Consider the following 14,740-nt stretch of genomic DNA (forward strand, 5'->3'; position numbering starts at 1 on the left):
GTTCTCTAATATGAATCTTTTCATGTGTTTTTTCCTCTGACAATTTTAGTTTAATGATGAGAAGAAGTTGATGAACTTTCATCAGAATCTTCAGGATATCACAGAAGATCAACTCAGTTTGGCCTCAATCCACTATATGCGATCTCACTACCAAGAAGCTATTGATATTTATAAGCGAATACTGCTAGATAACAGGTCTGTGCCCTTTTATGTCTACTCAGAATCTCATTTTGTTATTTTTTTCCTGGAAACAGTTTGGCTGAGGACCTAGTATGGTTTCGATCTATTATCACCATGGGTTCAAATGTGTTTGGCTAATAATCTGGCCACATTAAGAACTCCTTATTCTCCAGATCAGGATTTCTCCACCTTAATTTCGTTATCACCCTTCCAGAGAGCCTTTTTGGACTTCTTTTCCCCAGCCACCTTCTCATGAAGCATTGAAACCACAGATACACCGTGTGTCCATTTTTATCTCAAACGTATATCTATGCTTTATACTTAAATGAGTACGATTTTCCATTTCTTCAGAAGAATTCTTAACTCCTGTTGAAAATTCATGGTCTAAATGTATCATTTCAGCATTGTATTACATCGTAGGTAACGTTTTGACAAAATTAGAAATAAACCATTCCCGAGAATTAACATTCCAACTTTTATCACTGACCATGTGGTCTCTCTCTCACTTTCCCAAATGTCTCACCCACCTGCCTTCTCTCCTTTTGTTTTACCTGCACCCCAGCCATTTCCCCCTCACTCATCGAGTCTGCTTCTTGTGTGTCAGTCCCCTGTACCGCATGTGCTCATTTACAGTTTTTGCCCAGTACGTTAGTTTCATTTTTTTTAACATGAACGAGTAGGAGTTGAATGTTTCCCTTTCTCCTTTCGTTGTCATCTTTCATTCTACTTAAAACGACCAAATATTACAGTACAAAAGAAAAATATCACACTGATGGTATCTTGGTTTCTTTCTTCGAAAGGCAAATTCATGTTTTCTCCGCCTGGCTGTCCATTTTTAACCATTAAAAAAGTCTTTGTCGTTTGACAGCATTTCTCTGAAGTAGACTTCAACTGTTAACCCTTAATCCTTTCACCTAATAGGGAATACCTTGCCCTCAATGTGTATGTGGCCCTGTGTTACTACAAGCTGGATTACTATGATGTGTCTCAGGAAGTTCTGGCAGTTTACCTTCAGCAAATCCCTGAAAGCACCATCGCACTCAATCTTAAGGCCTGTAATCATTTTCGCCTTTACAACGGCAAAGCAGCTGAGGTAGTGATGGAAATTTGTTTTTAATTTACTTAATTCCGGTTTGACTAGCCCTATACTTTCTGGGTCAGTCATAAAACTCTATTATAATCTGTTAACTCTTGATTAATATCCCTTTGTCATTGCCAGGGTGATTCTATAAGAACCAATTATGTAAGTATTTATATTGATTAGGTATTCTAAAAAAATGTTGACTTCTGAATTCTGAATGTCTACTATATTGCAGATGATCTTTACCTAGATGCTTTACATTAACTTAAATATGTCAACACCAAACACTTCTGCTTCTTCCTCTAAAATAGGTTTGTGGCTGTGTGGTTCATTATCACCAGCATGTAAATCACATCACAAACCTAGGATTTCCATCAGTCTTTTTCTTCCTCCCCCATCTAATTGTCTACCACTCCCTATCAGTTCTGCATCCTGGATATCTCTTTGATCTATCTCTTCTCCTCTGCCACTGCTCTAGTCTGGGCACTCGTCATCTCTCTTTATCATCTTTCAATAATTTCCCTGCCTCTAGCCTTGTCCTCTCCAGTTTAGCCACCGACATTGTTCCATACACCACACTCTGCTGCTCTCAGAGCTTTGCATATAACATTCTCATTTCTTGGAATGCCTTATTCTACTTGGTACAATTCAGCATCTCTTTTAGGGTCATCCCAAGAGGCAATACTGGTAAGCATTTTATAAATACTTAGAAATTGTGGGCACCTGGCTGGCTCAGTCGGTAAAGAATGTGACTCTTAATCTCCGGGTCATGAGTTCAAGCCCCACGTTGGGAGTGAAGCCTACTTAAAAAAAAAACAAAAAAAAACATTAGGGGCTCCTGGGTGGCTCAGTCGGTTGAGCCTCCACCTCTTAATTTTGGCTTAGGTAATGATCTCACGGTTTCATGAGTTCAAGCGCTGCATGGCATCTCCACTGACAGCGCAGAGCCTGCTTGGGATTCTCCCTCTTTCTTTGCCCCTCTGCCACTCACACTCTCTTTGCCTCTTTCAAAATAGATAAATTAATTAAAAAAATTGTTTTAATTAAAAAAAAATTTAGAAATTGAATTACTTAAAGGCACTATGCAAAATGCTCGGTATATATTATTTATTTTCCCTTATCCTGTGGATAAAATCTGTTATAGCATCTTTTTTTTTTCAAATTTTTTAATGTTTACTCATTTTTGAGAGAGAGACAGACAGAGGGTAATCTGGGAGGGGCAGAGAGAGAGAGAGGGAGACACTCTGAAGCAGGCTTCAGGCTCCGAGATGTCAGCACAGAGCCTGATGCAGGGCTCAAACCCATGAGGTGTGGGATCATGACCTGAGCTGAAGTCAGATGCTCGACTGACTGAGCCGCCCAGGCGCCCCTGTTATAGCTGTCTTTGTAAAGGAAACTGAGAGTACGTAGGAGGCCATACATGGGACTCCCTTTTGTTTAACACTCTACACACACACACACACACACACACACACACACACTCATGCATGCACACATATAGAGAGGGAGAGGGTATATTCTATATTATATCTATTAACAGATATTTATTTATTTATTTACATAATATATAAGGGTTTTTTTTGTTTTTTTTTTTTATTTTATTTTTTATTTATTTATATTTATTTTATTTTATTTTTTTATTTTTTTAAAGTTATCTCTACATACAACATGCGGCCCGAACTTAAAACCCTGAGATCAAGAGTCACACATTCCACAGCCAGTCACGTGCCCCTATACAGGTTATTTTTAGGTTAACTGTATGAGGGAGGCCATGCTTGGAAATTACTTCCTCAACCACTATTTTAGTTGATGTCAGAAGCCACCAAATTTCAAATGTAAAATTTGTGCATGTGTCAAAATTACAAAATCCCACCCTTGCCCAAAAAACTGTTCCAGCTGGCATTGTGCCACTGGGGGAGGAGGGAAAGGAACTGAAACCAGTGAACTGACTGTATCGAAGCAAAATTCAGTGAAACTGCAACGGCGAGGAACATTATTGACACGCTTTAGCTGACAGCAGATTCGACTCCTGGGTCAAACAGTGTTTCGTAATCGTGGGGGAGGGGAGGAGTACTATTTGTGGTTATGTTGGTGAAGGGTGGTCTGTTGTGGCAACACAGATGCCCGCCACTTCATCTGCTTAGTTTGCCACTGAACAGTCCATTTGTATGTCATGTAAAATACGTTCTTGGGTATGCTCATTTCAACCAGATAGCCCCTGCAGTCTGCCTAACTGGCTGGTTTCCAGCATTAGCAGTTTAATAGTCAACTGGTTTGCAGTTTGATCTCTTTCGGGTTTATAGCCTTTGGTAAGAACAAATAAACAAAATATATTCTCGCTTTTCTACCTTGAGTTAATCTTGGGGACTTTGCCAATGTTTCCCAGTCTATTAAATGTTTACATTTTGTCTGCCCATGCTCTTTCCGTAGTCTCGTATGGGTAGCGTGGTTAACCAATATTCTGTAGGTCTGGCATTATCCAAGCCAGGGCACCAAGCTGCATCTCATGTCTCTAAAAGGCATTCTTTTTCCTTTGCAATTGTGTCTGTGCAGTTTACATACTAATTTTATAATGTTTCCAGCAGTAGATGACTATGTCAAATGTACCCTGACAAGCTTTGGCAGGGGGAACTTTAGCTGTTTGTGTTTACTTACAATTTTATCAAACCATTTAAAAATAAGGCATTCCTCTAGTAATTTGTATAATGGGTTCAACCTTATATGGTTCATTCTCTCTACAAACACCAATAGCATTCTGCTCTTCTATAGTAAGCATGATGTAATCTGTAATGATTCACCTAATTTTTAAAGTATTTTGAATAACTTGCCCAAAATTTTACAACAAGTGATGAATTCAGCTCTCAAACCCTTGTTTATCTGACTCTAAAGCCCATAGACTTAACTGCAATTTTAGATGAAATTTCTTAGCTCTTTTATGTGATTGTATATATATAATATATAAAATATCATGTGTACTATTTGGTAGTTGCCTGATTGTCTTTAATCTAGACAAGTTTATTGAGGTTTGGAACTTTATTTTGACGTTCGCATCCCCGTACCTGGCACAAAGCACACATAAAGTTGGTGTCAACTAAGTGTATTGGTTGAATGAGAAACTTAAAGTATGACTTAGAAATTAAGGGAGAATTGTGTTCAAAGAAGGGGGAGGTTCAAAAGAGGTCAGTAAAGATGAAGATTGAGAAAAAGCCATTGGGTACCATAACTAGGATTTCCTACAGTTCCCTACTCTGATGATTAGCATATCATCGTTGGGGGTTGGATCTAGACAACAAGGAGTTGAGGAGTGGGTGAGTAATTGCTTGGATTGGAATTTGTCATAAAGGATATGGCAGAAGGATGACAATTAGATGATGAAGCAATAGAAGCAGTGAATGTAAGATGCTGGGGGAAGGAAGGAGAATGCTAGTTTCAGAGGATAAAGACTTTAAAAAAAATTTTTTTTAATGTTTATTTTTGAGAGAGAGAGAGAGAGAAAGAGAGAGAGAGAACATGAGCAGGGGAGGGGCAGAGAGAGAGGGAGACACAGAATCTGAAGCAGGCTCCAGGCTCTCAGCTGTCAGCACAGAGCCCAAGGAGGGGCTCAAACCCACGAACCATGAGATCATGACCCGAGCCAAAGGTGGCCGCTCAACCAACTGAGCCACCCAGGCACCCCTCAGAGGATAAAGACTTAAAAAAAATCTGCCCCCCACACTGGGAGGGCAGTGGTTAAGAACACTTTGAAATCAGCTTTGAAATCAGATAGACTCAAATTCTACTCCCGGGTGATAGCTGTGCGGCCTTCGGTGAACTACTTAACCTCCTGCAAAGTAAGGAAAGTAATAGACTGACTTATTATAGCCTGCTGTGAAGATTAAGTGATACGATGTACGTAAACTGCCTAACTTGATGTACATGGCAAACTCTCAGTAAATATTAACATTTATCAAGGATTTTGTAGGCAGAAACATTGTCAAAACTATCTTTTTCTTTATGTTTGGTGCTTTCTCTATTTTGTTTAAGAGGACTTCCTGGCTCAAGATCATATTCTCTGGTATTATCTTCTAAAAACCTCATTGTTTTGCCTTTTTCAAATTTAAATGATCTATAATTATATATATATTTTTTATTTTTTTAAAGATTTTATTTTTTTTATGTTTATTTGTTTATTTTGAGAGAGAGAGTGAGAACATGAGCAGGGGAGGGGCAGAGAGAGAGGCAGAGAGAGAATTCTAAGCAGGCCTCACGTGGTCAGTGCAGAGCCCAACATGGGGCTCGAACCCATGAACTGTGAGATCTTGACCTAACCTGAAGTCGGATGCTCAACTGACTGAGCCACCTGGGTCCCCCAAAGATTCTATGTTTTTTAAGTGGGGCTCGAACTCATGACCCCAAGACCAAGAGTTGCATGCCCACTGACTGAACCAGTCAGGCGCCCCTAATTATATTATAATACGTTATATTTAAAAGGTTTAGGGGCGCCTGGGTGGCTCAGTCGGTTGGGCGGCCGACTTCGGCTCAGGTCATGATCTCGCGGTCCGTGAGTTCGAGCCCCGCGTCGGGCTCTGTGCTGACAGCTCAGAGCCTGGAGCCTGTTTCGGATTCTGTGTCTCCCTGTCTCTCTCACCCTCCCCTGTTCATGCTCTGTCTCTCTCTGTCTCAAAAATAAATAAAATGTTAAAAAAAAATTAAAAAATAAAATAAAATAAAAGGTTTAGTTTCTCAATTAAAAGACAAAGATTGGCAAATTAGATTTAAAAGACAAAACCCTAATATATGTTTTAAATATAAGGGCACAGAAAATTTGAATGTAAAAAGATATATTTCATGCAGAATATTTCTTCTTTTAATTTATTAAAAATTAAAAAAAATTTTAATTTGAGAGAGCGGGGGAGGGGAGAGAGAGAATGAGAGTCTTAAGCAGGCTCCACACTCAGCCCAGAGCCTGACATAGAGCCTGATCCCATGACCCTGGGATCATGACCCGAGCCAAAGTCAAGAGTTGGATGCTCAACCAACCAGCCATCTAGGCGCCCACATGTGAACTTTTATGATTATCTTCTTTTATTTAGTATAACGTTTATAAAGTTCATCATGCTGTAGCATGTATTACTATTTCATTTGTTTTTATGAGCAAATAATATTCTATTGTGTGGATATATTTCATTTTATTTTTCCATTCATCAGCTGATGGACATTTGGGTTGTTTCTGCTTTCTGTCTATTATGAATAATGCTGTTATGAGCATTTGTGTACGTGTTTTTGGACATGTTTTGGACTTGTTTCCACTTGTCTTGGGTATATGCCTAGAAGAGGAATTGCTGGGTTATATGGAACTCTCTATTTAATTAAGGGACTGCCAGACTGTTTTACAAAGTAACTGTACAAGTTTACATTCACACCAGCCGTATGTAGGAGTTTCAGTTTCTCTATATCCTTGCCAACAGTTATTATCTGACTTTTATGCTAGCCATCCTGTTGGATGTGAAGTGGAATCTCATTGTGGTTTTGATTGGCATTTCTCTGATGACTAATGGTGTTAGACATCTTTGCTTGTGCAGCGAGTGCTGCTTTATTTTTTTTTTTTTTAATTTTTAAATGTTTATTTATTTTTGAGAGAGACAGAGACAGAATGCAAGTGGGTTAGGGGCAGAGAGAGAGGGAGACACAGAATCCGAAGCAGGCTCCAGGCTCCGAGCCGTCAGCACAGAGCCCGATGCGGGGCTCAAACTCACAGAGCTATGAGATCATGACCTGAGCCCAAGTCAGATGCTCAACCAGCTGAGCCACCAGGCACCCCAGTGAGTGCTGCTTTAAATCTTGTGTCCTAGGCATCTCACTTGCCTTCCCCTGAGTTCTGGCTGGTCCTGCCTGAATCAGAACTATCCTCATCTTACTAAAAGATTTTCTTTTTTCACTTTCATTTGCTCAAGTGTGCACTGAAGTTTTCCAGAGACAACGTGATTTCAAAATAGATCCAATGCAGATACAGACATGCCAAACTAGCTGTCCTCTTTTAAGCATGACATGAAAGAGATTTGCAAAAATTTATGGAACAGTACTACTCTTCTCACTAAATTTTTGCAGTGGTAAATGCAAGGATTTTTTTTTTTAAGTTTATTTATTTATTTTGAGAGAGACAGAGACAGTGTGAGTGGGGGAAGGGGCAGAGAGAGAGTATTCCAAGAAGGCTCTGTGCTGCCAGCGCAGAGCCCCACATCGGGGTTGAACTCACAAAATTGCAAGATCATGACCTGAGCCGAAACCTAGAATTCGACACTAAACTGACTGAACCACCCAGGCACCCCTACATGCGATTTTTAAAAATGTTTATTTATTTTTGAGAGAGAAAGAGCATGAATGAGGAGAGAAAGGGAGAGACACAGAATCCAAAGGAGGCTCCCAGCTCTGAGCTGTCAGCATAGAGCCCTACGTGGGACTCAAAACTCACGAACCATAAGATCATGACCTTAGCCAAAGTCGGATGCTCAACTGACTGAGCCACCCAGGCGCCCCTAAATGCAGTTTTCTTAATGAAATATATTTATGTTAATATATAGTGGTTTTATTATTATTTTTGATTAATTGAATAATTTAAAATTTCTGTTTTAATTTCTAATACAATGTATATTGTAGTGTGTGCTATTTATGTGGGCTATAACCCATGTAAACAAAAGTTCTTAAGGATCCTTAATAATTTTTAAGACTATAAAAAAGATCTTGAGATCAAAAAGCTTGAAAATTGCTGATCTAACCTAATACTACCAAACACTTTAGAATTGCTGCTGTGGACAAAAGAAGGGATTAATAAAAGCGTTGCTGAGGTAGATACACAATCCCATATGAGATCAAATAGAGCAAGTTTGTAGTGGATAGTGAGAACAATCGAGAATTTAAATAGTGGGGAGCTTGGGTGGCTTGGTTGGTTGAGCGTCTGACTGTTGATTTCAGCTCCGATCATGATCCCAGGGTCAGGGGATCGAGCCCCACATCAGGCTCTGCGCTTAGCATGGAGCCTGCTTAAGATATTCTCTCTCTCTCTCTCTCTCTCTCTCTCTCTCTCTCCCCCTCCCCCTCCCCCTCCCTCCCTCCTTTCCTCTCCCTCCTCAGCCCTCTGCGCCTCTCCCCTGCTTGCTCTCTCTCTGTCTCTAAAATAAAATTTTTAAAAATTTAATTATTTTATCCTGAAAAGGTTAGCTACCTACTGACGGAAGTAGAAAAAGGAGAGGAAGATTACTCAAAATTATAGATTGGCAAGTCAGGAACAACAGAAAGCTGAGGAAGGGCTAAGGGAATCGAGGGTGTTAGTGAGGATGCTAGAAATGGTTGACCATTTGTTCTATGGGGAGCTAACAGGGTGAGAGAATACAGAAGAGATCTGATAGGTCTAATAAATAATAGGAGAAGGTATTTTAAATTTTTTTTTTAATTTTTTTTTTTAACGTTTTTATTTATTTTTGAGACAGAGACAGAGCATGAATGGGGGAGGGGCAGAGAGAGAGGGAGACACAGAATCGGAAACAGGCTCCAGGCTCTGAGCCATCAGCCCAGAGCCCGACGCGGGGCTCGAACTCACGGACCGTGAGATCGTGACCTGAGCCGAAGTCGGACGCTTAACCGACTGAGCCACCCAGGCGCCCCTAGGAGAAGGTATTTTAATTATGGTATGTAAGTAAAGGCCAATTCAGCAGGAAGGAGGTACTATGAGAGTTCAGGGTATAGGTGGAATGATCACATTGAAGAATCAACCTCAGTTGTGAAAAACTTAGCTCCTTTATCACCTTTGGCTCTGCAAAGTAGAAGTCTTCAGACTTGGGTTGACCAGTTTCAAACTTGCTGCTTATTGGAAGGTTCAAGTCATGTAATGTTTATAAGCCTTGATGTTCTCATCTGTAAAATGAGGATAATAATCACAATGACTCTCAGACTCCTGAGAAACAAATGAAATAGTGTGTTAAATTCCTTGTAAACTATAAAACGTTGTAAAAATATGTGGTGTAAGGACTGTATACTTGCATTTTCCTAAGCCTTTCCTTTTTCAATTTCAGGCAGAACTCAAAAGCTTGATGGACAACGCTTCTTCTTCCTTTGAATTTGCTAAAGAACTCATCAGGCACAATCTGGTGAATAGCACTATCATCGTGACTGAATTGAGTCTTAATCCTATTTTGGTATATCAAAGCAGTTAGGAGGATACGTGAAGGGAGATATTGCAAGAAATACTTCTCTACTCCAAGTGAACTCCTCCTTGCTATGGGAGAGAGAACATAAGTTTTAGATATGAGGTCCTCTCCTCAAGGAAACCCTTACTGGGAGGGCAGTAAGACATATATAACATTTAGAAAGAAGTGCAAGGGAGTATAAGTCCAAGGGTTCATTTTGTTGGCCAAGACCAAGGAACATCTATCCTTGTGGATTACAATGAATGGAAGGATTTTCTGGCGAAAGTCAAACTCGAGTCCATCTTTGTTTTTTTTGTTTGTTTGTTTGTTTTTGTTTTTAATTTTTTAATGTTTTTAAATTTATTTTTGAGACAGAGAGAGACAGAGCATGAGCAGGGGAGGGACAGAGAGAGGGGGAGACACAGACTCTGAAGCAGGCTCCAGGCTCTGAGCTGTCAGTACGGAGCCCGACGCAGGGCTCAAACTCACAGAGTGTGAGATCATGACCTGAGCTGAAGTCAGACGCTTAACCGACTGAGCCACCTAGGCACCCAAAATTTAATTTATTTTTTAAATTTACATCCAAGTTAGTTAGCATATAGTGCAACAATGATTTCAGGAATAGATTCCTTAGTGCCCCTTACCCATTTAGCCCATCCCCCCACAATCCCTCCAGTAACCCTCTGTTTGTTCTCCATATTTAGGAGTCTCTTATGTTTTGTCCTCCTCCCTGTTTTTATATTATTTTTTTTTTAAATTTTTTTTTTTTTTTTTTTTTTCAACGTTTTATTTATTTTTTTGGGGACAGAGAGAGACAGAGCATGAACGGGGGAGGGGCAGAGAGAGAGGGAGACACAGAATCGGAAACAGGCTCCAGGCTCTGAGCCACCAGCCCAGAGCCCGACGCGGGGCTCGAACTCCCGGACCGCGAGATCGTGACCTGGCTGAAGTCGGACGCTTAACCGACTGCGCCACCCAGGCGCCCCTGTTTTTATATTATTTTGAAAGCATCTGTATTTAAGGAGCTTTTCTTAAAAGCTTCCCAGATGGATATAATGTACAGCCAGAGTAAGGAAGCACCATGTGTATATATGACTGGAAGGAGTATGTCAGCTAGTAAATAGGGATCTGTTTCTGAGAGTGGGATTAAAGAGAGAAATGAGAATACAGAAATTTTCCTTTTGTAATATATAAGTTTTCCCCCTTTGAACATATAATACTTTTATAATTTAAAACAAAGTCTAAAATTACTACACAATATAAATGGTTGTTATGAGCATTGGCTTTTGCGGTCAGACTTGAGGTCAAAATCAGCCTATTCCATGTACTAGCTTTGGACCTTTGGGTGAGTCACTTAGCATTGTTGAGACTCAGTGTTCTCAGGTGTTCCACAGGGGAAATTACAGTGCCTACCGTATTTTCTTGTGAGGACCAAATGAGGTAACGTGTGTAAGATGCTTTGCACAGTATCTAGCACTTAGTACTAGTAAATCATGTTTTTGTGACCATGCTATGGCCATCAGTCCAAACTACAGAAGCATCATTGGGCAGAAGAGTCCATTGAATTTGGTTAAAGGAGTTAATTTGTGACTTGTGAGAGTAAGTTTACTAGTGTGCTGAAAGCAGGAGGTTCAGGAGTAAGAGGATAATAAAGTTTAAGCAGTAAAGCCACACACTTTGGAAGTGTGGTACCGAAAGAAAGGAAAAAAATAGGGCACTATCCAGAGGGAGGAAGATTTTCCAAGAGAGCAAAAACGCTTGTGTATGTTTAAAGTTGAGAAGTAGGACCAGGAGTAATGAAGATAGAATAATTAATAGAGAAACAAGATCCAGGTTGACTAAAACATCCCAAACTGGATTGGGAGAACAAATGTTAAAATGCCCCATACTACCCGGAGCAACCTATACATTTAATGCAATCCCTTTCAGAATACCAACAGCATTTGTCACAGAACCAGAGCAAACAATCCTAAAATTTGTATGGAACCGTAAGAGATCCTGAATGGCGAAAGTAATCTTGAAAAAGAGGAACAAAACTGGAGATATCACAAACCCAGATTTCAAGATATACTGCAAAGATGTAGTAATCAAAATAGTATGGTATTGGCATAAAAATAGACACAGATCAATGGAACAGAATAGAAGGGCCAGAAATAAACCCACAATTATATGATCAATGAGTCTTCAACAAAAGAGGCAGGAATATGAAATGGGAAAAAGACAGTCTTTTCTTTTTTTTTAAATTTTTTTTCAACGTTTATTTTATTTTTGGGACAGAGAGAGACAGAGCATGAACGGGGGAGGGGCAGAGAGAGAGGGAGACACAGAATTGGAAACAGGCTCCAGGCTCTGAGCCATCAGCCCAGAGCCTGACGCGGGGCTCGAACTCACGGACCGCGAGATCGTGACCTGGCTGAAGTCGGACGCTTAACCGACTGCGCCACCCAGGCGCCCCAAAGACAGTCTTTTCAACGAATGGTGTTGGGCAAATCAGACAGCTACATGCAAAAGAATGAAACTGGACCATTTTCTTACACCAAAAGTAAACTCAAATGGATTAAGAACCTAAGTATGACACCTGAAACCATAAACATCCTAAAGGAGAGCACAGGCAGTAATTTCTCACATTGGCCATAGTAGCATTTTGCTAGATATGTCTTCTGTGGTAAGGGCAACAAAAGCAAAAAAAAAAAAACCAGTTAGGACTAACATCAAAATTAAAAGTTCTGCCCAGTCAAGGAAACAATCAACAAAACACGAAAACAACCTGCAGAGTGGGAAAAGATATTTGCAAATGACATCTGATAAGGGGTCAGTATCCAAAATGTATAAAAAACTTATACAACTTGGGGCGCTTGGGTGGCTCATTCGGTTAAGCATCTGCCTCTTGATCTAGGTTCAGGTCATGATATCACAGTTAGTGAGTTTGAGCCCCACATGGGGCTCTGTTCGACAGCACATAGCCTGCTTGGAATTCTTTCTCTGTCTCTTTCTGCACCTACTCCACTCGTGCTCTTTCTCTCTCTCTCAAAAACAAAACAAAACAAAACAAAAAACCCACTTATACAACTCAACACCAATCTAATAAATAAAAAATGGGCAGAAGACACGAACAGACATTTCTCCAAAGAAGACATCCAAATTGCCAACAGACATGAGAAGATGCTTAACATCATTCATCATCAGGAAAATGCAAATCAAAACAACAATGAGATATCACCTCACACCTGCTAGAATGGCTACAATAAAAACACAGGAAGTAACAAATGTTGGTGAGAATGTGGAGAAAAAGGAACCCGTGTGCACTGTTAATGGGAATGAAATTGGTGCACTGTGGAAAAGAGTATGGGGGTTCCTCAAAAAATTAAAAATAGATTTACCATGTGATCCAGAATTCCACTGGATTCCGCTGGGTGTTTACTCAAAGAACATGAAAAACATGAAAATATTCAAAATTATATATGTACCCCTATATTTATTGCAGAATTATTTACAATAGCCAAATTATGGAAGCACCTCAAGTGTCAATCAATAAATGAATGGGTGAATATATATATATATATATGTGTGTGTGTGTGTGTGTGTGTGTGTGTGTGTGCGCTTTTGTTGCCCTCACCACAGAAGACATATCTAGAAAAATGCTACTATGGCCAATGTGAGAAACTACTGCCCGTGCTCTCTTTTAGGATGTTTATGGTTTCAGGTGTCATATTTAAGTTCTTAATCCATTTGAGTTTACTTTTGGTGTAAGAAAATGGTCCAGTTTCATTCTTTTGCTCCCCCTATAGCAAATCCACAGACACACAATGGAATATTACTCAGCTATAAAAAGAGTGAAATCTTGCCATTTGGGGTACATGGATAGAGCTAGAGTGTATAAAGTCAAATGAAATAAGTCTGAGAAAGACGCCATATGATTTCAGTCATACGTGGAATTTAAGAAATAAAACAAATGAACAAAGAAAAAAAAGAGACCAACCAAAAAACAGACTCTTGACTATAGAGAACAAATAGCTGATTACCAGAGGGGAGATGAGTGGGGGGATGGTTGAAATAGGTGAAGGGGATTAAGAGTACACTTGTCATGATGAGCACTGAGTAATGTGTAGAATAGTTGAATCACCATATTGTACACCTGATGTTAACTGTAGTAGAATTAATTTTTTTGAAGTCATGAAATCAAGAAACCAGATGAAAGAATTAATCTTGGCAAAAGAAGGGAACATCTCAGATAAGGAAGAATCAAGAAAGAAACCAAATGGATATTTTTGAGGTAGAAAGCAGAGATTGGGTAGCTCATGCCTGATGGCCTCGATCTCTGTGTAGTTATTTATGAAACAGCTTGCTATGTGTCAGATACTGTGCTAGGTTCTGGGTATACTCCAGTGCATAAAACTGCTCTCTCGGATAGTATTTTTGTTTTAGCCGTTGTCATTAGCATATGACAATATTCTTATGTGTTTGCTGTTTGAGGCTCTCTCCCCACTTGAGTGTAGCTGTGTTATAGTGACAAGGAAGTGACTTGTTTTTGCTGCAATGCCAGTGCTTACTACAATCCCAGACAAACAGTAGGCGCTACTATTTATGCAATTCATTAAATGTTACCTACTATGTACCACACATTTACCCCTCTTGATCTCATTCAATCCTTATAATGAAGAAAAAGGCTCAAAAAGGTTATATAAATTCCTTCCTGGAGTTTTTGATATAGAATATTTGTCTAGAAAAAAGTTTTATTATTGACTATTGGGTACTTTAAGAGTTTTCTGTAGTTCTTATGAAAAGGAAACGTATGCAATAGGTGTATGCCTTTATTCTGTTGCTTACACTTATTATAATTTAGATAATGGCTTTTTTCAAAAAGGTCAAAGTCATGTGTATATTGAGAGCTTCAAAAATATATTCATCTTTTCAAAGAATAACTGAGTTATAAGTGGCAACTCCTTACACATTTCCCCAGTAAGTGCATTCATGCTTATTGCCGTAATAATGGACTTTTTCTGTCGTTAGGTTGTTTTCCGAGGAGGAGAAGGGGCTTTGCAGGTTTTGCCTCCCCTGGTTGATGTCATTCCTGAAGCTCGGTTAAACTTAGTGATTTACTACCTTCGTCAAGGTAAGAAAAATTTGTCTTGGTCTTGCTTACAACGAGATATGGTAGAACATTTAACCTCTGATTGAGCTAGTTGCTTAACTTTTAAAATCCAAAATGCTTCCAAAAATGTATTTGCAGCAGGTTCATAGGATAGAACAAATTTATTGGTGCTTATTTGTCATGCCTTTTCACTTGCCTCCAACCTTCTCCCTCATTCTGTTTTTC

The 14,740-nt window shown here is 39.5% G+C and overlaps 1 protein-coding gene across 2 annotated transcripts in view; it reads left to right on the forward strand.

Moving 5' to 3' along the window:
• The window catches only part of TTC26 (tetratricopeptide repeat domain 26), a 49,472-nt gene that overhangs the window by 14,784 nt on the left and 19,948 nt on the right, over nt 1-14,740 (forward strand). For both annotated transcript variants that reach the window (XM_030308535.1, XM_032592462.1), the window contains exons 6-9: nt 50-195; nt 1,102-1,273; nt 9,310-9,384; nt 14,434-14,536. In XM_030308535.1, the coding sequence (XP_030164395.1) occupies nt 50-195; nt 1,102-1,273; nt 9,310-9,384; nt 14,434-14,536 (496 nt within the window). The remainder of the gene's footprint in view (nt 1-49; nt 196-1,101; nt 1,274-9,309; nt 9,385-14,433; nt 14,537-14,740) is intronic.

The sequence above is a fragment of the Lynx canadensis genome, chromosome A2 (genome assembly GCF_007474595.2).
Source record: "Lynx canadensis isolate LIC74 chromosome A2, mLynCan4.pri.v2, whole genome shotgun sequence".
Taxonomy (NCBI): Eukaryota; Metazoa; Chordata; class Mammalia; order Carnivora; family Felidae; genus Lynx; species Lynx canadensis.